Below are 24,303 nucleotides of genomic sequence, written 5' to 3'. Positions count from 1 at the left end.
GGCACCGGGTCCCGGAGCGGCCCCGCGGGTCCCTCACGGCTTAAGCCGGGGCAGGAGAGGGCGCCCCCTACCGGCCGCCCGCGCCCACGTGCGTTCCCCCCTCGCGGCGCCGCCGGCGCGCAGCCAATGGGGGAGCGGGGGGCGTGTCCCGGCGGCCGCCGCCGCCAATGGGGGCGCGGAGCCGCGGCGGGGGGCGTGGCCGGGCGCGCGCCGCGGCGATCCCCGGTGCCGAGGGCGGGCAGGGCGCACTCGGGCCCCGCTGCCGTCGCCGCGCCGCGCGCTCGGCCCCGCCGCCGCACTACCATGTTTGACGGCTGCCTCCTGCCCCTCGTCGTGCCCTGCCTGCTGCTCTGCGGACTGGACGCCGGCACAGGTAGCGCTCCCTGCCGCCCCGGCTCCCCTTCCCAGGCGGCGCTGACAGGGTCCGGCCCCGGGCGGCAGCGTGCGGGCGCGGAGCGCAGGGCACGCACCGCATCCCCTGCGTGGCCGCCGTCCCAGCCCGCGGGGTGAATTGCTCCAGGCTTTTGTATTTGCTTTTCCTGTCCTCCCGCTACTGCTGTAGCGTTCCATGTGGAAAGCTGCTGACTGTCCTTGGCTGCTGCTGCGGCTCGCTCTGCTTTTCCCCTTCTCCCTGCAGATTTTTATTGGGGTTGGTGAAATGCGATGCTTGTGTCTGAGCTATATATATGTATTTTTTTTTAATGATACAAGTAGCTTTAGCATTTGCTCTATTCTCTTCCCTGCACGCTCTGTCTCTACTATATGTGTATTTAGAGATAAATAAATCGCCGTGCTCCGCTGGCTCCATTGTCTGCGCAGGTTTCCAGCGCGGGGCTGTCTGCGCTGAAACCCGAGCGCGGGGCTGTCCCGGGGAGCGGGGGGTGCCGCAGCCCCCGGCCGCCCCGTCGGGCCGCGGCTCCGGGGTGCGAGCGCCTGAGCCTCTCTCCTTCTCGCCTGCAGCTGGCGGAGCGGAGCTGGAAATGGTGATCCCGGAGCGAGTGCCGCTGGAGAAGATCCACCTGCTGCAGCCCGGAGGGGATCGCGGCGGCCCCCGGCGCCGGCGGGCAGCGGCGGAGCAGGAGGAGGAGGAGGCTGTGCTGCTCCGCCTGCCCGCCGCCGGCGCCGAGCTGTACCTGCACCTCCGCCGCGACCTGCGCTTCCTGGCCCGGGGCTTCGCGGTGGAGCGGCGGCGCGGGGAGGCGCGGCGGCCCCCGCGGGAGCGGCTCTGCTTCTACTCGGGACACGCGCTGAACCGCAGCGACTCCTTCGCCTCCCTCAGCACCTGCGCCGGGCTGGTACTGCCACCCCACCCCGCTCCCCTCAGGGCTGGTGCTGCCATCCCGCCCCGCTCCCCTCAGGGCTGGTACTGCCACCCCACCCCGCTCCCCTCATGGCTGGTGCTGCCATCCCAGCCCGCTCCCCTCAGGGTGGTGCTGCCATCCCGCTCCCCTCCTCAGAGCTGGTACTGCCACCCCACCCCGCTCCCCTCAGGCTGGTGCTGCCATTCTGCCCCACTCCCCTCAGGCTGGTGCTGCCATCGCGCTTCCCTCCTCACAGCTGGTGCTGCCATCGCTCCCCGCTCCCCTCACGGCTGGTGCTGCCATCCCGCTCCCCTCCTCAGAGCTGGTACTGCCACCCCACCCCGCTCCCCTCAGGGTGGTGCTGCCATCCCGCCCCGCTCCCCTCAGGGTGGTGCTGCCATCCCAGCCCGCTCCCCTCACAGCTGGTGCTGCCACCCCACCCCGCTCCCTTCAGGCTGGTGCTGCCACCCTGCTCCCCTCAGGCTGGTGCTGCCATTCCGCCCCGCTCCCCTCCTCAGGCTGGCTGCTGCCAGCCCCATCAGGTGGGATGCCTGCGCTTCACCTGCCCTCAGGGAGGTGACCCTCCTGTCCCCTTGCCTCACTGTCTCCTCACCTCCCGGGCCCTGCTGAGCACTGCTGCTGTCCCATGGTGGGTGTTCTGCCCACCCTGCCTCTCCCTGTGGAGCTGCCTCAGCCATCTCTGAGGCGCCTCAGGCCCTGCGGTTCCATTGTGGGTGGGTGGCAGAACCCGAGGGTGGAGGAGCGTCCTGGTGGAGGGAGCATCTTGTGTCACTGTCCCCAGCCATGGGACAGGTGTCCGGTTCCCTTTGGGGGTGATTTGGTGTCATCTTGGCTTGATGCTGTGGCAGCTCTGCAGAGCTCTCAAGAGTTCTGGCTCTTCCCAGGCTCCTGTCGCTGTTGGGGTCAGAGGAACATCCCAATCCGAGGTGCTTGTCCCATCACAAGTGTCAGGATTTCTCTGCCCGAAGCTGTAGTTTCAGGTGGCTCTGCAGGGCCGGGCTCTCCTCTGAGCATCCTGGTAGGAGCAGGTGATCTTGTGTGGGACAGAAATTTTCTCGGTGGTGGAGACTGAGATGCTTAAGACTTGACTAGTTTGCAATTATTGTTGATAACGTTTAAAGTACTTCAGGAAGTTAGCGGGGCATTAGGCAGTGATTCCCAGCAGATAGTCCTGGGAAGTGTGCCTGTCAGATCGCACCTGATGATGGAGATTTATCCTTAAACCGTAGTGAGAAGCAGTTCATGCTCTGCCCTCGGGGCTCCAGCCTTCGTTCCGGGGCCATTTGAGGGCGCTGTGCCTCAGGATTAAAATAACCCCAACAAACAGAGGTGCTGAGGTCTGAGTGGCACTGGAAGTTGAGCTGAGCTCCACCGAGGGCAACTTAAAACTCATATCTCTAGTTCAAGCCTTAAATCACTAACAGCTCTATGCTTTTTGCCACCAGGCGTGTTTTGTTAATCTTGCTGAGCTTCCAAAGCTGGAAAGCACAAACAAACAGAGGAGGAACCTTTAAAAAAGGAAGAGTAATCCAGGGGATGGAGGAGGGGGTGAAAAAGCTTGGCAAAATTCCCAGTAGAAAAGCTGAAAAAGAGACACGACTAGTTAGTCTTAGCTCACTACTCTGCAAAAGTGAACAGCACTTCTAAGCAATGGTAGTGGCAATTCTGAGCAATGGCTAAATTGACATAACTGGGCTGGGTCAACCTGGGATCAGTGTGAAAGCTGCTGGTTTGTGCCAAAGCCCCATGTGTTAGTGCCAGTGTTGGTAAAGCTCTGCTTGCCTTTGCCTGTGCACTTGGTCCTGGCAGTGCTGAGTGTTGAGAGAGGTGCTTCTGCATGTTGGGATACTCCTTTCCTGTTAGAGGAATCCATTCATCCTCTTCATTCAGGTAATCACCAGGAATGGGAAAGGGCTAAAAGCAGGTGCATGATACATTTGAGTGACTTAAGGTTAGAACACACTTGTGAGCTCACAACTAGAGAACAGAAAACTCCAGTGACTTGAGGATTAGCCTGAACTTAAGATGGATGAAACTAAACTTAAGATGAACCTCATTAATTACTGAAATGGTTTCATTGAAATAATCCATACCGCCATGTAACTAAACCTTCTTATTTTAGCTGAGTGGACCATTTTTGTTTCTTAAGTCTGTCTAAACATGAAACATCTCATATTTTAGGCTGTTTTCAGTGTTTACGCAGACTTTTGCAGTGGCCACACTAAACCAGCATACCTGTATTGAAACATGTGATGTAGTGGTGAGATGTTTTCTGGAATCAGAGGAATCAAAAGTTTGCCCCAAATTATCTAGGAAGTCTTTAATCTGCCATGAGTTGACCTGAGAGCCATGAGCCATGAGGTGACTCTAGAGCCCAAAATGTTTTGGCTTCTAGTCTGGCAATTTAAAATACTAAAACCATCACTTAAAAAAAAAATATTTTTATTTTCCCATTGCTTCCTTGAGCCCTGCTTGCTGCAGGAAGAATAAGGCTTTGCCCTCAGCAGCAGTTTCACAGGTGGGACATGGGCCAGACCTGCTGGGCTGGAGGAAAGTCCTAGGTAGTGGAAACCTTGCAGCCTGTTTGTCCTGGCATTTGTCTTGTGAGCAGTTCTAGTGCAGCAGTGGGGGGTTTCCTGAAAATTCCAGCAGGAAAATGCTCATTGGACTCTAACTGGGTGATCAGGATATCTCCTTCAGAAAAGCTGGTTGCTAGGAAGTAGAGTGGGCAGTAGTGCTGTGTCCTGATCTCCAGTTGGCTCAGGTCTTGCTGTAATCATATTCTCAGCCATGCCATAAATCATACCAAAAGTGATATAAAATGATCAGGGCAAGTGGAGTTCTAGTAAAAACAAAATCCCTGACACAGTGGCATGAAAACTGAGCTGCAGCCAGACTGAGCAATTGCTTCCTGGTGATGGTATCAGATTCCCAGTGTGGCATCTGAAGGTTGGGGTCTGGTTTTTAAGCTCTGCTGGCAGATGCTGCTGTTAACCAGTGTGTGGCTGCTGCAGTTCCTGCTTTGGGAAGGGTGGCCGTGCTCTCGGAGCTCTGGGAGGTCACAGTGAGGTGAGGACTGCTGTACTCATGGTCTCACCATTGAGGTACAGCCAGAGTACCTCGAATGAGGATGCTCCAGCCCTCCTGTTCCTCGTGACAGGCTGGGAATTCAGCCTAGGCAGAGGCACAGGGTTCCTGGAAAGCGCTGCTGCCTTCCCCTTGGCAGCTCCGGCCTCTGGGGAGTGCAGCTGTGCCAGCACTTGGATTCTGGCCACAGCTCAGGGCTGCACTGCCCTTCCTGCTGCTGGGCACTCACAGGCAGCTCTGCAGCCCCTGGGACCACCACTAGAAGACAGGAGCTAGTACAGGAACTTTATTTTTTAGAAATTTCCAGCTCTGTAAAGCCACAGTTGAGTCCCTGTCACATGCTGAAGTGCTGGATTGCAGCACCAGCCCCTTAGAGCATCTGTAGGCTTTTTATATTTCTTGTACCTACATTTTGGAAACAGGTACAGTTTTAAGAGGGTCATGAGTCCATGTTAAAATAAACATTATACTTAGAAATGAAAAGAAACTCTTGAAAACTGCTCAGGAACCAAAATGTGACAATCTCTGGGATGCATTTATAGGCAAAGGTTTGATTCTAAATAGCTTCTCTTCCATTTTAAAATCCAGAGTCTTTGGTCTTAGGTTCAGGATTGCTCTTTGCCTTGTCTCTAAATGAGGTGACTTACTCTTCTCAGTTGAAGGTAAGTAAGAGAAGAGTTTGTGCCTCCCTCCTGTTGAGGCTAGTTCATGTAACATTTTCACACTCTAGTTTTGTTTCCTTTGAACTTCCTTGTGCAAACTGGATTGATGGAAATGGATGATGCACATTACAAAGGCTCATGGAGTGAGAACATTGATTTTTCTCTTTGTAGGGTGGGATAGACTAATTGAAACTACACCTTAAGAGATGCACACTAGATGCTGGAAAAACCTAAATATTTTGTAGTAATGTCTCATGCAATCTACTCAGAGAAGAAGAAGGCTTCTTTTCTTGCAAGTGTTGTGTACATTTGCCTTTGTTAAACTTCCTGCATCTCCTGGTGGACAAATCTTCCAGCCTGTTAAAATATTTCTGAATAGTGGCTCTTCATTCAGGTGTATCCTGTTCACCCGGGACCATCCATAAACTTTGTGAGGCTGTAGATGTAGACAAGTTGATAAGAGCATCCATCTGGACTTCTTCCTCTAAGGTCTCTGAAGTCCCCCTGATTTCCAGGTGGGTGTAAGTGCCTTGCAGGACCTGGATGTTCTGGTGTGGGTTTGTAGCCTGTCTGGAGGGGCAGTGAGGGCACAGAGAACTGAGCAGCCTCCAGGGAATGAGCAGTAAGTCCAAGGACTCCTGGTAAAACAGCAAATCTGCTCTGACCTTGGGAAGAAGAGGAGCAAGGATGCAGAAGGTGCCATAGGTACCTTAGGTTGGTGAATTGCCAGTTCCACTGCAGAGGGAGGTGGGGCTGGTTCAGAGCAGATGCTGCAGCTCGGGGAGCTCCATCCCTGGCCAGGGAAGTGTTTTCTGCGTGCACCGGGGCGGTGCTGCCCTTCAGGTGACTCAGGAGCCTCTGCTGCTGTGGGAAGCAGGGCAGAGCAGGCGTGTGGGGATTAAAGATGATACAATTTCCCCTGAGGAAACCTTCAGCTCCACTGAACTCTTCTGTCTGGGAGAGGAGCTGTCTGGCATTCATCCGTAGCTGGGCCATGAGCTGAAAAGTTAAACCTCTTAAAATTACTGTGCTGGGTTTCCTTGTGCTGGGATTTTCTTTCCTCTTCCACAGTAGACAAGAGGGAGAACATGTTGGGGTTTCCTTGTTTAGCAGAGTTGGAGGCCAGGGTAGATATTCCTGGTATGGTCTGCTCTCAGAACTGAGTGTAAACCTGAAATGACTCTGGAACAAGACTTAATTTAATGCTCTTCTTTTCAATTTGCTTGAATTGCACTTTTAAATAATAACCAAGCAATGCTGAAACGTGGTTAATAAGGGTGGGACTAAAACCCACATGAAGTGTATTAAACTGTATTTGTGGGTTGTTTTGTTCTTCACTTTAAACATTAACTTCCTTTTAACTTTGAGGAAATGGTTAAACAACGATTTACAGTGTAACAGTTGAGAAATTGAGAAGGGGATGGAATTTGTCAGATGTTTAAATCTGTTCTCTTTTCAGTGTGTTCGTATGTATGTAACTAATGAATACTTAGGAGCAAGAGAAGAATCTGTTAAAGATTCAGCATTTCACAGATCTCCTTCAAAGATGTTATGAAAATAAAAGGGCTGGAAAAACAGTGTAACTGTTGGAGTATTAACATGTGGGAAGGTCCAGAACCATGTGCAGAGAGCACTGAGATTTTGGATCCCTGTTTTGAGCAAGCTCTGGAGCTGCAGTAGCTCCAGCAGCACTACCAGGGCACAGGGACAGAGCAGTGAAGCCAAGGAGGCAGGATGGGGTCATACAAAGGCTGTATTGCCACTGTCATTCCAGTGACACAGTGTGAGGACCTTCCTCCTTTCCCTGCTGTCATTTGGCCCAAGAAAAGCTCCACTTTTGGGTGATTTGCAGCAGAGGAGTAGTACAAGAGTAGAACACAGAGTGAGCAGGTTGCTTGAGTGTGTGAAACCCTGGATAAGAGCACATGGGAATGTTTTGGTGGTGAGCAATGTTGAGCTGACTTCTAAAATGAGGATGTGATAGATTCTTAATGTGAAAGATCGTGCCACTGTTAAACACAGTGGTGAGTGGGGCTGTAGTGGGAAGTGTGGATTATTGTTTGTTTTAATCAGCTTGTCAGTTTGCCTGCCTTTGGGGGCTGAAATCATTCCAGCCTTTCCTGTTAGCAAAGCTGCAGGGTTCTGTCAGCTGCATGGTCTGGCAGTACCAACTGTAGAATTAATGCAGATGGTGGTGAACTCCTGCACTCCTCTGAATTTTTGGGTTCCTGTGTCTCAGGTCCTCTAGGATGTTGGGGCTTGGCAGCAGCTGCTTTTCCCAAAATTTAGCTGTCCCAGGATCTGGCACTGCAGCAGGTCGTGGACTCCCACAGGGAGAGAAGGATAGGAGGGGAGTATCCCAGCTTTTGATAAGCATTTCACCAGGTAAATGGGAATTAGCAGAACCAAAGCATTTCACTTAGAATGATTTCCTAAGATGTAGGAAAAGTAGCTTTGAGGGTTACGTGGTCTTCTGTACTTCTGCTTCCTTATCTTCAAAATCCAAAGCCTTTTGCAGTCCCTCAACTCTGACAAGAGAAGAAAAGCACAGAGCCTTTGTCCAGGGCTGATGTCTGATCTCTTATGCTGGGATTAGCCCAGGGCAGAATCTGGAGCATTTGAGGGATGCAAATGAGGAATGCATTTCTTATGGAAAAAGCAAAATAATGACCAGACTATTTAAGTTACAGGGTCCAAAAGCTCTCCTTTGGGCCGTCAGGTCTGGGGACTTGTCAGAACCCAACTGGCAAGTCTGGGAGAATTTTTAACATTTTTAATTCCCTAGGGATGCTTTACAGGCCTGATCCTGCAAACCCTTCCTGCTTGAAACTCTAGTTGCCTTTTCAGATTGAGTTTGAGATGCTTCCCAACGTATTCCAGGGTGAAGACTCATGGCTCTTTCTCTCCATAGGTTTCACAATTCCATAGCAAATGTGAAACATAAGTCTTTTCCAATGGTTTAAATTATTTTCACTCTTGATGCCAGAAAATTGGGATAGTGTCGGGTGGTGATGAAACTGACTTCTTCTTACATATTTTTGGCACCAGCTGAAATGGTTGGCAGTCTGTCAGGAGCTCTGGTGTGGCTTTTAGTACCATGGCACCAGATTTAGAACCCTTCTTCTAACCTATATTAAAAAAGGGGGCTGGGGCTACCTCCCAGCTGGAAGATTGGAACAAGGAAGGGAAGTAGTGGAGAGCATCGTAAAGGAGGCTGGAAGAACAAGTCACCAGAGCTTTTGCTGTCTCTGGAGCAATTCTGACAAAGCCCAACTTGTGATTTAAGTGAAAAGGCAGTCCTTTGGACACTCCAGGGCAGAGTGAGTCTTGTAAACTGGTGAGCATTCTGTAAGGCCTAGGAATAATGTTGGGTTTTCTCTGTATGTAGGAAGTGCCAAGGCATTTTATCCTTAAACAATTCTGCTGCCCCAAAAGTGAGGTCTCTTTTGGAAGGCCCCAAAGAGGTGTCTTTTGTCTCCTCAGAGACAGGGGACTGATTGTCTCTGCTGTGCTTTGCAGCCATGCCCAGTGGAGACACCAACTTTTACAGTTTTATTTTTGTCCAAACTCTCTTTGGAAATCAGTGACCCTTCCTGAGACACCCTGAATGCTGTTCAGTTCGTGTGGCTGTCAAAGGAGGAGAGCTCTCATTTCTGTTAGCAGAAATTCCTCTTGCTGGAAATACTGGGCCAAAGGGATTTCCTGGGTGTACGTGAGGACCAGATTTGGCAGGGAGGTGTGGAAATGTGCAATATACAGTATGTATGTAATGTGTATTATAAATCATGTTAGTTCAGTCAGCTGTTGAGCATACAGCATTTGGATGTACGTGCAGAGCATTTCTTTGGAGAGTTGCCTGGCTGGCACAGAGTGTGGGGAGGGGGGACCAGAAAAGTCTGGCCTCTCTTTTTATGTATAGGATGGATGGATGTTGGAGCTCTCTGGAAGCACCTTTACCTCTCAGGTGCACAATCCTGGCAGACCAGATGAGCCCTTCTGTTGTTAACAGAAGTTAAATCAGGCCTCAAGACTTCTCTCGGGGGAGGTACATGGCAGGGCTGTGTTTTGAGACTTTTAATTGCAATATAAATGATCACTGGATTAGTGCAATGAAAAGTAAGAATGCCTCATTGTGTAAATACTCACTTTGTGCAACAGGTTACAACCTTGGTGTTGATAACTAAACCTGGAGGCTTTGTTAAGTTTTAAGGTGATAACTTTGCTTTCACTCTCTTATTTTCATGCCAGAAAAGGAGTGGAAAAAGCATAAAAGACCCTTAAAAGCTCTGGGTTGTGAGCAGAGGAGGGCTCTCCTGGGGCAGAAGCTGGCTTCCAAAGGTGTTCTTGCCAGCTCTGCTGTAAGGTCTGGACTTGGTGCAAGGAAAGCAGGGATTTAGTGCTCTGACCTGGACCCTGTGGAGGTTTTTAGGCAGAGTCTTTGCCTTCCTAGTGTCACTTATTCCAAGGATGGTGGAAAATCCTGAAACTGGGACAGTGCAACAGTCCATTCCTGACTTCACCTCTGAAACCCAACCCGTGGCCTGCAGGGAGAGCAGAGCTGACTGTGTGGCCCTTAGTGTACTCAGGAAGAGGTATTTGGTCCCAAAAAATGCAGTGTGGCTCTGCAAGTCTCACATCAGTTCTCTGAGTGTTCCTTGTGAGGGTGGGAGGCACAGGGGCCTCCTGTGTGCAGGCAGTGTCACCTCTGTGCTCTGAGACAGTAAATGTCATTCAATAGCAGGGCAATCCTTGGAGAGGTGATTTTGAAGGGATTTCACTGAACAGGATTTATTAGTCTTTGTAGGAGCTGAGCATCTTGTAAAACAAATGTATTTGTAGGGCTGTGTCTGGAAGGAGAGGAAGAAGGGAAAGCAAAAGTGTTGACAGGAATCCCCACCTTTCCTTTGTGCATGTACAGTGAATTCTTTCTAAATAGTGCTGAGTGATATAAAAAATAAATAAGAGAAGCAAATGAAGTTCTTTAGTCTGTATTACACAGGTTGAACACAACCTTAATCCTGTAATTTCCTCACTCTGCAAATAATTGCAGTGAAATGACCTGGGTTCCAGACTGGGCTGGTTAGACAAGGCTTGGGTACCAAACTGATGGTTTTTTTTTTGTTCTGTTTTCTCGACAGGTTGGCTACATCCAGCTTGGATCAGAGCAGCTGCTGATCCAGCCTGTGAATGCATCTGAGACCTCGTTCAGTGGGAAGGAACATTTCATCAGGCGGAGACGATCTGCCAAGCCCGGCCATCCCTCCCGGCCACAGGGCCCTGAGGAGCACTGCAAGGTTGTAGCAGGTGAGCTTGGAGAGGCTCCAGAGAGCAGCCATGGGAATTCTGTTTGTAGTTTGTAATTCTGGTTACAGCTGGAGCTGGGGAAGGATGGCAAGTGTGAGTGAAACCTGTTGCTGCTTCAGGCAGGAGTCATATCACAGGCATGAGGTTGTCCGGACATGTGCTGTAACATTGGACTTGTGAAATGATAAATTCTGCTCTAATCCTGCAGCGTGACCACTGCTCAGAGAGGGATTCACTGGGTTTTTAGCAAACGTTCAGGTTTTTATAACTGAAGTCAGTGTTGATGGGGACTCTTCATCTTGCCTTTCCACTGAAGTTGTGCTGAGCAGGCAGGGATAAAATGGGGATCCTCATGTTTCAGAGTGTGGAAAACATTTCACCTGCTTTGATATAATTTAATCACAAGTGTCATCTATGGAGTCCAACTCCAGGGATACAGCTCATTAATAGGATAAAGGGATATCTGGAGATGGAAGAGATGCACAGTTTGCCTTTCAAAGCAATCTGCCTTCTTTTTCAGTTTCTCATACCACCATTCTTACTTCTGTGTAGGAGAGTCATATCAGGCTCAACTAAGCAAACTTTGTATTATTTTATGGTTTTTAATTGCTTTTATAAGGGCTTGTGTGCATTTGGAACTACCAGATGTAGATCCGCAAGGTGATTTTTTTAAACTTGGAGCTTGACTTTGCTTTTTCTATTTGGTGTTTGACTCAAACTTAAGTTCTATCTGATAAAACAGCTGTTATACCATATATTATACATTGCTGTCATTTTTTCAAGAGAAAATGGCCAACTCTGTTCATTAATCATATCCAATCTTCTCCCACTTTCAAAGCCACACAGTCAATTTGCCAGCTGATATAAACTATTTTTTTGCTTCTTTAGAGCAATTAAATTTTATCCTTTCTGGAATTATCTCTGGGTGTGTTGCAGAGGAGGTATTTTTTATGAACTTTGTGAAATCTCTTCATTAGGTTGCAGTGTCCTTTTATTTTCTGTTCCTTTCATTCCTCTCCTGCCTTCTCCTGGATGGATTGCATAAATGGAGCAGTGAGTTCTGCTGCTGGGCTACCAAAGGGGCAAAATGGGGAGCAGGGCTGGGAGGTTTCCTGGGTACAGGAGTGAGAATCACTGCTGTGGGAAGAGCTGAGTGCCCAGGGACAAGGCTGATGTTGGACATGGAAAGATGTGGCAGCAACAGGAGGCACAAAAAGCTTCCTTGTGGGAACAGCAGTGGAAGAGGCCTGGAGGAGCTCACTGGAATAGGCAGCCAGGAGCCTGAAGTTTGCCTGTAAGGCTTTGCTATCTCAGTTTTTGTATTTAATCAGACCTGTACATCAGCAAAACAACCTGTGCCTGCTTCTACACTGAGTGCTCCTTGGCAGTGCTGCTGGTAAGTCCTGCAGCCAGGACCTTTATTTTCTCCTGTGTGGAGCTGAGCTCTTAATAGTTCAGCAGGTTTATCATTCTCAGGGGTTCAGACTAAGCCAATCTTCTCTCTGATTCTCTGAGAATGAAATCTTGGATCTGGTTACAGTTACAGATCCCTTATGTCTCTTTTCAGAGAAAACGTCAGAATTCAGCACTGCTCTGATTTCCCAGCCAAGCTCCATAGGTGCTGCAACCCTGTGGTCACAGAAAATGCATTTCAGAATTCTTACACTGTAAAATGAGACAACCATTAGTTAAAATCTGAATTGAACCAGAATCAGTCCAGGAAATCAGCCTCACCCTTTGGCCACTGAACCTTTTGACTTTTTTCTGGGGGCAGGATGCTCCCTGTCCTTGGCAGAACTGGAATTCCCTCCCTGAAAGGAAGAACTAAAGGAAGGAAACTGGGGAGACACTGGGTAATAATTACATGGGATCACAAAGGGAAAGAGGAGCTGAGTGAGCATGAAGATACTAAAAGAAGATACTGAAAAAAGAGCATTTCCAGTGGCACCTCCTGCTTCCTGAAGGCCTCTGGAGAGCCACTGCTGCACTGGGAAAAAAATTCCCATCCCTTGGGTGCTGATTCCTTCTGCTGTGCCAAGAAGGGAGACAAGCCCCTGCAGTGCTGCTTGGAAGTAGCCCTGTTCTAAAATAATGCAATTGCCTGTGGGCTTTCCCACTTAAAGGTAGACCCCTGGATCTTTGTCATTGTTGAGGGACAGAAATGTAACTCATGGCTGTTAAAAGGCTCAGTACATTAATGACCTAATTGCCTCCTGTCTGCTTTGAATTAACTTTTGTGCACAAGTTTAGAAACGAAAAAATTAATCCTGTCTGACACACAAAAGGTCAATTTCTAATAAAACTGTGTGGAAGTGACCATCTAGGGGTGTGCTTCCAGAGTTTCTCCTGGGAAAAGGTCTCTTTACAGTGATGCTCACCAACATGGACTGGTCAAATTTGTACTAGAGGTTGTTTTCCAGTGGCTTAAAATTTGGCTCACCCTTGGCTAAAACTTGGCAGGAAAGGTTGGGGGTTGTAAATACATGGGGATATTTCTATGCCAGACATCTTAAATACAAACCCTGCATTGTAGTATGACACAGACAGAAAAAGACAGGTCTGTCTAAACACAGTATAAAATGAGTATTTTTCAAGGGCACACAGCTGCCATGTTTGGGCATTTTTCTGTCTTTACTGCTGTTCTTTTATTTTCTAAATACACAAGAACCACCTCTATGTATTTTCTTCTTAAAATTCTGTAATTCAGAGGTAGATGGCATAATCTGGGTTTGTTTGGGACTCAAAGTACAAAACATCAGCTGAATTTTTAATGCTAATTATTGATCATGTCATAAGAATTTAAACAGAGCGAAATTGCTCAATGGCACATTTCCTGTGATATATGAATTTAATAACTTGTGAAACAAAAGTCTTTGGTGATGCAATATGTGAGTATTTGAAGGAGGGGCAGAAAAGAACTTCAAGAAAGCAAAATGAACTTAATTAGGAAGTGCTGCTGGGGGGACAGAGAGCACAGCTTTCCAAGGGCAGTGCCCTTGTGTTTTACCCAGAGATGTGGTGCTCTCCCTGCAGACCCCAGCCTTGGGAGAGGGAAAGTGGCCTGGGGCCAGGTAATGCCATCAGGCTGGTTTGATAAGGGGTGGTTAAAATCCCTAAAACAACTCCTTTAGTCTGAATGGTGTTACATGTCCTGCAGCACTGAAAATTATTTTTAGGTCTGCAGGAGAACTTTGTGGGAGCCAAATTTCTCCTGGAATAATCTGTATAAGAGGATTAATCTGGCTGTATTCAAGAATGGGAAAGTACTTTAAGGTTTTGCATGACTGGATCCTTGAGATTTGAACCTGAAGTGTCTACTAATGGGTTAAAAAAAATCCCAGAGCTGATGTTTTAGTTCCTTTGTTTGAATTCCAAAGTGCTCCAGCAGCAAAAGAGGGATCCCATCACCATGGGCCAGGTGCTATTGTTAGTCATATGATATGTGAATATGTTTTATTTTTATCACCTGTCATCCAGCAAGAGAGAGAGAGTTCAAGTCACAATGCACATTTCTGCTCAGGCATGAACATGAGCCCCTGTGAGGCAAACAGAAAACCTATTAAAAGATTTCCAGGTGCACATGCAACGAGGGAGAAGGAAGGGAAGGTTTGGTTTCAGTTGCTCTGAGCAGGGAGTCGTGAGGAAATGGGAAATAGCTTCACAGCAGTGATGTGAAACACTTCTCATCTCTGGACAGTGCGCAGCATCTGCACAAACCTCCTGTCACACCCTGCTCTCACTTTAAAGATAGCTCTGACAATTTTCCTGTCAAAGGTCCTGGAGAAGTGTTTTTGCTATGGAGAGAGTGGAGGCAAAGAGTTTTGTTTGCAGGTTTTAATACATACAAGTAAGAATTTCCCTGCAGAAGAGCCAGGCAGGAGAGAAAGATCTCTTTTAAGACATCATACATGATTTTTGCAGTGCCCAACCCTTGAGAAGGAGCTTCTTTCATTGCCCTCTGTGAGCTTGTGGCATACAGTAAAGCTGTTTCCGTGTGACAATATCCACCACAGCCTCAGCTGCAGTAAATGGATTTTTTTTTTGAACTATCATGGAACAACAGTAGTTTAACTATTTACTGAGATTTTGACACATATTTTGCATATTTTCTTTGCCATCAGAGTCTGTGAATGGGAAAAATTTTCAGTTTTTCTTGATTTTTAGAAAATATCAATGTTCAAAATGGAATCAAACCATGTTGTGAAAGCATAGGAATCTCCTCTAACCATGTCATAAAACTTCCTATTTCTTTGGGAAAAGTAAGTTCTGTTACAACTACTCCAAAAGCCTCCAGTGATGTATTAAAGTCTCCTTACATAGGAAGGATTTGATATAAAATACAGTCCAGGAGCATGAGAGAGAGCAGCTTGTCTTTGGACAGAAGGTTGTTATTTCACATTTATGATGTAGACCTCATAAATTACTCTTAAATGTGGGTTTACTTTAAACCCTTTTGTCAGTTTAAATGAACCGGTTTTCCTTTAATGCAACTGTGCTGCACACACAGTGAAATAACAGGAAGATCAATATTTTAATTCACAAAATAACGTGAATAGTTATTTTTCAACCTGTTTTAACAATTTATCAAAGCTGGTAATAATTTAAGTAAGTGCTGGTGTACAGGTATCAAATGTAGGGAATGCTTTCCCTGAACAGGTATAAATCTTAAACACATGTTACTGCTACGTTGCATTTCCCCATCTTTAATCATTGTCTCTTAGCTGTGTTTTCTCTGCAGGTTTGGCTTGGCCTGAAAGAGCAGTTGTTATGGCCAAAAACATGTGCACTAAAAATAGAGAGATGTAATGCAACCTGTATTAGTCCATATTAGGAAGCAGCTGTTGGAGAATTAAAGCAGGATTTCAACAATGAGCTCCACAGAAGATGTAATGTGATTAAGTGTTTGCAAGCACAGAAGGATTCCTTGTATCAGGAGCTCAGCACTTTGCCTATGGGAGTGTGTCTCACTTCTGTGGATAAATCCCTTGGTTTTTCCAGGTCCCTTCTCTTCCTGACGGGGAGTCTGGGTTTTCCCTGCAAGCCTGTGATTGTTTCCTCATGGCTGATAAACAGGCAGCCTTCTGCAGCAGTCTGACATTCAGAAGTGTCCTTTGCCATCACATGTGGCAAGTGAGGCTTTCCTGCAGGTCTGTTCTGGATGATTCCCTCAGTGTGGATCATAAGGAGTGTGAGGGACTCCAGGTTCTTCTCCCTCTGCTGTCAAGACAGCAAAAAAAAAGACACAAAAAGGAAATGTAAACATATATAGTGGATGGATTTCTTCCCCTTCCAGAGCAGCTGTGCTGCTCCTTTGCTTGGTTCCTGATAAAGCTGAGTGCTGGTTTCCATTGGAGCCCAGTGAAATCCAGCCTGGCAGGTGGTGATGAGCTCCATTGTCAGTGTCCGCTGTCCTTGTCTCGGGAAGTTAATAGATATTCCATGGTCATATATTCATGATCATATTTCATTCTGGCTAGAAAAGCAGGGGGATGGTTCCTGGACTAAGGCAGATTGCTCATCCTTTAGGTGTCTTTGTTTGTTCCATGTTATCACTGTCCATAGCTCACTGTGCCTGCTCCTGTACCACTAAATTGTTTTATTTATCTGTCATGAGTCCTTGTTTTTGCCACCAGGAAAGTGTCCTTTCCATGGGACATGGGTGTGCATAATCCAGGAGGTGGGAATCTTTGAATCCTGGTGACAAATTGAACCATGGAGCAGAGATCACCCGTGCTTATCCTGACCTGCCATTAAAACAAAGTCCTGATGAGTTGTGCTGATGACTTGAGTTTGTTTTGCAGAAGAATAAGGTTTTAACTGATGTGTCCAAGCCACAGACTAACTTGGATAACAATCCTTGCAGTAAAATCTGTGGTGTTTTGAGATGCAGCTCAGAGTTCATGACTTCTGTCTCAAGTTCTTGTTTGCTGCTTTGCCAGAGAAATAGTCATGAACTTGTGATTTGGTATGAAAGTGACTGTTTGGGAGAAAAAAATAAACAAAAAAAACCCCAAAGCAAAACAAAACCATTTTTGGAAGGTGAATTAGGAAATAACGGATCATTCTGCTCTGCAATAATTTTTCCTAGCAGTTGATGCCTGATTTTGTCTGCCATTCCAGTGAGAGAGAAATTGGAGATGCCGTTTTGTAGGACAGGGCATTAAAAGTGAGTGGACAGTTCTCAATCTGTAATCAGCTGTTTTTTTCAATAAGCAACTATTTCTAATTCCTGAATTTCAGGCAATCTACTGGCATCAGCTGGCTTTGGTAAATCTGAAATTCCAAGGTTTTGATGGAGATATTACAGGCCAGAGCACAGAGATAGTTCTTGTGCTGCATCCTGGCAGAGGCAAAGGGGCTTCATGTCTGGGATTAATTACCTTTGGAGAGGTGCTTCTATCCTGCTGCTGGTACCAGGGACATTTTGTGGTATCCTGTCCCTCTGATAATTCAGCAGTGGCAGAGGGTTTTAGGCTGAGTAGTGAGAATACACCTCAAGGACTTCCTTTAATTTCTAGGCTTGGTTTGTGTGCAGGATCTCCCTTTTCTTTCTGTTTTGCTTTGGAGAGGTGATGATTTTTATTTTTAGGTGAAGCTAATAAAACCTGCTTAATGTGAGTAGCAGTCAGAGTTTCTCTGGAAACTCCCGGGGCTTAGAGAGAATTAATTTTAGCTGTTTGCCCCACTTGGATGCCCTCTCTTCCTTTTTATGCTACTGAAATAACAGGACATGGTAAAACAGAGCTTGCCCTCCATCAAGGGTATGGGGAGATGTTAAAGGGGTCATGGGAGGAGGGAAGGGAGCAAAGGGCTCCTGAGGAAGAGCTGGAGAGAGTTTTTAAGGCAGCAATATAAAAGAGCTTCTAAGGAGAAATCTGGCATTGCAGAAAGAATTCTGCAGTTTAACTTTTATTTGTGGCTTTTGTTGAATGGCATCCAGAAACTGTCAGTGGGTTTAACAAGAATGAGGTAGCTAAAATTACAAAGGGAAAGATTAGGCAGGAAAAAAATAGTGGAAGGCTGTAGGAGAAGCTGTTGCTTTCAGATGAGTCTGGGAAATACAGTTGGAAGGGAGGGAGGAGGAACAGGAAAGGACTCTGCACTTACAGCAAGAATCTGCCAAAAGCCAGACAGTGCTAGACAGTGCTTTTGGTGTGTAATAGGAAAAGGTCATTTGGGGCGGTTGCTCTGGAATTGCACATCTGTTGAGTTGCCATAAAAAGCACTGAACATCAGGAGTTTTCTACAGAGGCCTCAGAAGAGCCTTGTTGTGCTTCTGATCACAGTGGGGACTCTGCTTCTTCCCATTCTGAGGGAGACTTCAAAGAATGCAGGACATGGTGTGGATCATGTGGCTTTGAAGGTGATGAGCCAGGGAAGGGTAAATGAAAGTCACCTAGTGAACTTGTGCAGTGTCACAGCCATTTATTGCTGAGGATCTGGGGGTGTTTCACCCTTCTCCATTCACCTCACAGTCCTGAATTTTGTGGAATTTTTGGCCCAATAGACTGTATAACACACTGTCAGAGTGACTGGCCAAAGAGTAATGCCCCCTGTACCCAGTCACCTGCAGCATGTACATGCTGTGTTGTAGATTGACTGTTTCAGCTCATATTTCATACTAAATTCTCTGACCTCTTAAGCAGACAACACCTGACTCCTAAAATCATGTGCTGTGTGCTCCCTGCAATGTAAACTTCTCTGACAGCTCCTGCCCATGGTTTATGGCCTCTTATGCCTTCACACTAACACTTGACATCTGCACCACAAAATTTGTAACATCAGTTTGTTCAAATAAAGAATCCACCAAGCATTTAATCCTTGTTTTAATGGCTGATGTTTATTTTAGTTTGGGGTTTCATGTACTCATGGAGGGATTCTCTGCCCATGCTCCATAAATCTTGCAGGGCAGGAGTGAGACCTCTGTGCTGGCTTGTTTCTCAAGTGAGGCTCTAGAGATGAGGTATTTTTATTTTTTTGATACCTCCATAAAACTGTATCACTTTCAGGATGAGCTGTAAATGCACTTAATGAGGATTTTCCTGCTGGTTTCGGTTCTTTCTCTTCATCAAACATCTGTGTTATGGGACACGTGCATTTCCTTTCTCTTTGTTGTGGTTTCATCCATGCAAATACCTTGTTTTCTCCATGTGCTTGATTATTCTGGAAAATTATTTGCATTTGTGGTAGGCAGGAGGATGTAAAGAGAAACCACTGTGAAAGTGGACAGAAAGGATAAAATAATTTACCCTATGGAGGAGGTACAAACTTGAAAAACCCCTCCTTTTTTAAGTAGCTGGTGTTGATGTGCCTGTTCTAGAGGGTTCAGTGGTGACCTCCTGAGCTCTTTGTGGACTCCCTCGAGTCCTGTTGCCTGTTTTAAGTGCAGGTAAATTTACACTTGGACAGTGTGAAGGTGAGGGTAAGAGCAGGAGCCTGGATCTCCCTGTCAGGTCACTCTGGCTGCTTTTCCAGGCAGCCTTGTGGGGTGCTGGTTTTCCACACACACACTCCAATCCCAAGCCCTCTGTGGACAGCAGCCAGGGGCTGTGTGTGAACCAAGGCTGCCCAGCTCTCTTCCAGGAGTCCCTTTAGGCTGCTGCTCTCCCGAAGTCACACCTTGCACAGTTTTGTTCAGCTGCAAAGAGGTGCCAATTCCTTCAGCTGCCTCTGGAGGAGGGACCACACGAGCAAATGACCATGGCATGACCTCTTCTCCCTGGAGTGCAAGCTCCAGTCCAGCAGAGCAAGTTCCTCCTGTGACACAAATGTCTTCTTTCCCACCAAAAAGGAGATTTTTAAGGGAAAACCCAGAGAACTTAATTTTTTTTCCTTCCACTTAAACTTTTTTACACAGCTGATTCAATGCCAGGCTGAGACTTAGTTGGATCTAGGCTTGACCCCCCATAAGAGCAACTTCTCTATAGGTATGAGATTTATACCACCTGGAAACATTTATTAGGGGATTGCCAAAACAAGAATTTGATGGGGAAATGCTGCTGTCTTCAGGAAGCTTCTGATGGATAGCAGAAAAGTGTCAGTAGTTTTACTGAAATAATTCACCTTCTTTTCTTTTTTCTTTGATTTCTCCTTGATACTTAAATTAGACTCTTGAGTACCTGTAGCTAAAGATGTGCTGCTGTGCAGAAGGAGGGATGGGAAATGAATGGAATGAAAGAAATAAAATAACACACAAACACAGGAATTTGAAGTCATCTCCATCTCATAGTTGGTAAATCAAAGGTGCATTCAGCTGTCCTTTCTTGTATAGTCAATCTTTTAAATTTTTTTTTTTTTTTTTTATTATAGAGATCCTCTGCTTGGGGCAGCTTTGCCATCATTGTGCACTTCTTCTGTAGCTGTCCTGCAACCCAAGTGAAAACAGGCCTTGAAACTTGGTTATTTTCATCTTTGTTGCTGGCATGTAGCTTCCATAATTTATGATCACCCCCCATTTTCATTTTTTTTTCCTTGTCCATAGACTCCTGTCTGTCTCTTTCAACCCAGGGGGATATTTCCAAACTCTCTTTAAAAAAAATCAAATTTCATGGTTGTTTTCTCAGTTTAAAATATGTACCAAGTGTTGACAGTTGATGCCTTGGGCAGAAAAGCACGTGCAGAATTGTGCTGGATGACTATGAGAAAATCAGGAATGAGGAGGTGGGATAGACGTGGTGAAATGTGCATATTGACAAGGCAGAAAATGCATGAATGGGTAAAGGCAGGGAGTCCATTTCAGGTGGGCTTTGTGGGGCTTGCAGCTGATGGAGTTTGTCACCCTGAATGCAGCAGGGTCAGTCAGGGAAAACTGATGATCTGGGAAAGAAGGGAAATTCAAGCTGAATTATGTCAGGGAGCTGGTAAACAGGCTGTGGAAAATCAGGATCAGTGAACACCCGCTCAGCTCTGGCTGCTGCTTTGCTCAGAGAGGGTCTCAGGTTAAATCTAGAGAAAATTAAAAAGTGATTCTCTGCTCTGGGGAACAAGCAGCATGTGTTGTATGACATAAGAGGGATTTGTCTGATCATCCATTAGGCTCTGTCCCATGTCAGTTTTGCACTGAATGTTGTGTTTGTGCTGTTTCAGGACTTGTGTTTTCTGCTCCCTTTTCCAGAGGAAAAAATCAATAGTAATAGCAGTGCCAGTATCCATAGTATATCACAGGCTGAACAGTAGGCAGAGATAATTTAAGTGAATCTTAGAAGTCTGTTTATTATTGCAAGAATAAATTTATTTGTTTTAATTGCTCTATTTGCTTCTTTATTTTTACAATTGAAAGCACGAACACAATTTTGTGGCTGCAGTGAAGTGATCAGGTTTGAATTAATATCTGAACTTAATTTCTCCTTTGGTCATGCCTCAGCTGCTTTGCACATCTGCCTGTGAAACACAGTTCACCTATCAGCTTAGAGGAAGACAAATTATTACTACATCAGTCCTTTAGTTGGGAAGAAGGGAGGTTTAACTTACCTGTAACTTATCTGTATTTTTATTTGAATTAATTTTTTTCTTTTTTTACATGAACGTAGGTTTTTTTCCCATCCTCTTCCCTCTTTTCACATCATCTGCTGCTCTCTGCACTCAGGGGCAGAGATGTACCTGCAATGCAGCCTCTTCTTTAACTAGCCAAGAACACTTTAATTTAAAGGTTGTTACAACCTGAATATGCATGAGAATGTTTGTTGAAAAGGTTGGGAGTGTTTTATTTTGATCTGCCAGCCTTAAGAGGCATTTTGACCTTTCAGAAAAGAAGAGACAGAAGAAAGTGAAGTCCATGAGCGACTGGCGGGAGCGGAGGAACGCGATTCGCCTCACCAGCGAGTACACGGTGGAGACGCTGGTGGTGGCAGATGCTGACATGGTGCAGTACCACGGAGCAGAGGCTGCCCAAAGGTTCATCCTCACTGTTATGAATATGGTAAGTAGGCACTTTACTCTCAAAAGAGGAATCAAGAGTAAGCAGGACGTGTCCAGGGTAGCTGACTTGACAGCAGAAATCAAGAATTGTTTTAACCTTCGGGTATGAGAAGAGGTTTTGGTTTTCTTGTGTTACATGCCTCTTCTCCAGTTGTGTTGTTCATGGTATGTGCCACAATAAACCCCCATTTTTCTAAACTGAAAATGCAAGTTTTCACTCAGGAAATAATGGTTCAGGAGTGGTGTTTCCTACCACGCTTTTGGTGTTGCTGTGTTTTTCCTTGGAGGAAGGTTTTGTCCGACTTGTTTCTTGGGTTCCTAAAGATTTCTATGGCACACCATAGGTTTCACAAGAGATACAGGTCATTGTTATAGGCAATTAAAGCCAGCAGTCATATTGATTTCCAGCAGAAGACCTGGCTTTAAGTCCAGAATGATTTTCATCTCTGATTTTTTACACAATGAAAATGGCTGCTTCCCTTGATGTAGAAAACGTGGCAAACTTATGACCAAACTGCAGGCTGATCCCATTCTTTTCAACCCAGGGCTGCACAAAGTGCTGCTGATCATACCTATAAGTAGTTGATGGAGTTGGGCTTGAAAATCATTTTAGAAATCCTAGGGATGTATTTTGGGAATGAGGGGAACCTTTGGAAATGGCAGGCTCATGGGAAGTGTGGGTGTTAATTTGTGAGCTGTCCCTGTAGTGGGGCCTTCTGGCTCAGCTGATAAGGGAACACAAAGCCTCCCACAGGGAATGCTCACTCAGCTGTTGGCAGTGCCAATAAGGAGTTAATGGCTAAATTGGATGTGGGCATGGAAAACTCTGCTCAGAGGCTGCAGGGGTCCTTGCAGAGGCATTTGTACAAGAAAGTCTTGGAGGAAGCTCATATTCCTTTGCCCATGCTATTGTAATATCCAGGAAAAAGCTCATTCTCCTCACTGTGCCTCTGCTGGTGTTTATGAGCAGCAAATTGGCTTGGGAAAAAATAACAGTCCTGAACAGTAATTGCCTGGTCATGCCTCCCAGTGAAGAGATGGATGCTCAGCATAAACCAGCTATGGAACAGCAGCTTTTTAAGAGGTCTTGTGTTCCTTCATCAAGTGCTGGTGTGAGGGAGCCCTCCTGATTGAGTAGGGAGTTTGATTAGTCTTTTCCATTAATGAGCTGCTTTTCTGTGTCCCTTCCTCTACTCCCTTCCTCTACCTTTTATTTTGCCTCCCAGTGTACTCTCACAATTGTCACTCGATGGGGCTCCACTGTGGCTCTGCAGTTATTGTGATGACCTCATGCCAGCAGGTCAATGATTTCATTGTGGCCATTGGGGATGTCTATGTTGTGCAGCTTTTTCAGCCTGTGAAGATTGTTAGGGATGACCAGACTGATGGATCAAGTCTTAAACAAAAGATGGCTGTGGGTCTTTGAATCCTGTTTGTCTGTCCAGGCTGAGGTACTGCAGAACATCTCAGCAGCATCAGCTTGCCAGGTGTGAATAAATCTGTATGGGGAGGTGCTCATAGACGGGCTGGGTTCTCTAAACCCATTTATAAAACAAATACTGAAGGTTAGTTTCCAATGGATTAGGCTGATGGGCTTTTAAGCTGGGTTCTGATGCTGTAGGGTGAGATCACCCCTTTATTAGACACCAGAGAGAGCACATGGAAGAGGACTCTTGGATGAGGAACACATTCATGTGACATCTCCTCAGGTGCAAGGTCCAGCTGAAATGCTTCCCACTGTGAAGTCATTGCTCCTGGGGGCTCACTGGTGTGAGTTTTTCTGATGTCTGATAGGATTTGAATTAATGTTTCAGCTCTTCAGCCTTCAGAGGGGCAGTGGGAGCCTTGGTCACCTTCATTCCCACGCTCTTAGGAACATTTTTCAGGCCTCTGAAGGAAACTGCTTGAGAGTGACTGACAAGACCAAAAGATAGTGAGGAATAAGGATAGGCAAACATGTAGATGGCATCATTGCATAAATCCTTTATTCTGTGGTTATAAAACCAGGTGGAATTCAGGGAAATCAAAGGGGATTTTGATGTTACATTTGTGTAATGAAAGCTGACCTTCATCCCAGGAAAAGAAGCTGAAGGATAATTCAGGAAAATGTATTTCAGAGAGATAATCATGTGGTTTGGTGAGGCCTTAAGCCAAGCTCTTGACTGCTTGTGATCTTTGTTTCTTGCCTCTCTGTCAGCCTTGGGTGACTGTTAGCTGGGGGACAGGATTTGCCCCATGATATTAGGCAGTGCTTATTCAGCTATACTGCAGGATGGCAGGCTGCCTCTAAAAGAAACCAGAATGTTAATTTTGGCTTGGCTGCTTGCATTTAAGCAAATAGAACATTACTGGTCAGGGGTATATTAACTTAACTCCTCTCTGTAAGCCATTACGTTTACTGTCAAACCACAAAACAAGCATTAAGAGGTCTTATTAATGCATTTTATATTTATAGACATTTTAAATAAAGTGATCTGCCTTAAAGTATTTAATATCTATTTATGTTACAAGAATTTCTGAAGGGGGAAAAAAAAGTCAGCATTACAAAATACAGGTTTATTGCTCCCCTGGTAAATGAGAATCTTAGAGAGAAAAAACCCCACCACCCTCTTCTAGAATAAAAACTTAAAAGCACAGCAAACCCATTTTGGAGCACAGAAATAAAAGGTAGCACTTAATATAGCAAACGCTGTGTTTTTAATGTTATTCTGTAGTTCTATGCCCCTGAACAGAAAATAGATTCACATTAAAAGCACTTGTTTTTTGTGAATGTCACTGTAGAGGTGCAGGCTCTTCCATTTACTAAACTAATGCTTGAAATTATAAGACAGGTTTTTCCAAGATCATGGAAGAATTTCCCTCTAAGGTGCACTGTAATGTATGAGTAGGAACAAGCAGGGCTCCAGGGATTTGAGTTGGCTTTCTGTAAGTCACCACTGCTAAAGAGAAATCTTTTCTTGTTTTCTGGCAAGGTGTTTGATTCAGCATGATTTTCCAAACAGCTGCTAAAG

At 46.0% G+C, this 24,303-nt stretch overlaps 1 protein-coding gene across 1 annotated transcript in view; it reads left to right on the top strand.

The window, feature by feature from the left end:
• The first annotated feature begins 238 nt into the window (after nucleotides 1-238).
• ADAMTS17 (ADAM metallopeptidase with thrombospondin type 1 motif 17) overlaps nucleotides 239-24,303 on the top strand; it is a 150,721-nt gene continuing 126,656 nt past the window's right edge. Inside the window, exons 1-4 of the mRNA XM_021552577.3 lie at nucleotides 239-373; nucleotides 961-1,295; nucleotides 10,210-10,375; nucleotides 21,121-21,293. Of these exons, the coding sequence (XP_021408252.2) occupies nucleotides 304-373; nucleotides 961-1,295; nucleotides 10,210-10,375; nucleotides 21,121-21,293 (744 nt within the window). The 5' untranslated portion in view covers nucleotides 239-303. The remainder of the gene's footprint in view (nucleotides 374-960; nucleotides 1,296-10,209; nucleotides 10,376-21,120; nucleotides 21,294-24,303) is intronic.

This window comes from Lonchura striata, chromosome 11, assembly GCF_046129695.1.
Source record: "Lonchura striata isolate bLonStr1 chromosome 11, bLonStr1.mat, whole genome shotgun sequence".
Classification (NCBI taxonomy): Eukaryota; Metazoa; Chordata; class Aves; order Passeriformes; family Estrildidae; genus Lonchura; species Lonchura striata.
Note: the sequence above shows the minus strand (reverse complement) of the source record. Positions and strands in the feature narration are given on the sequence as shown.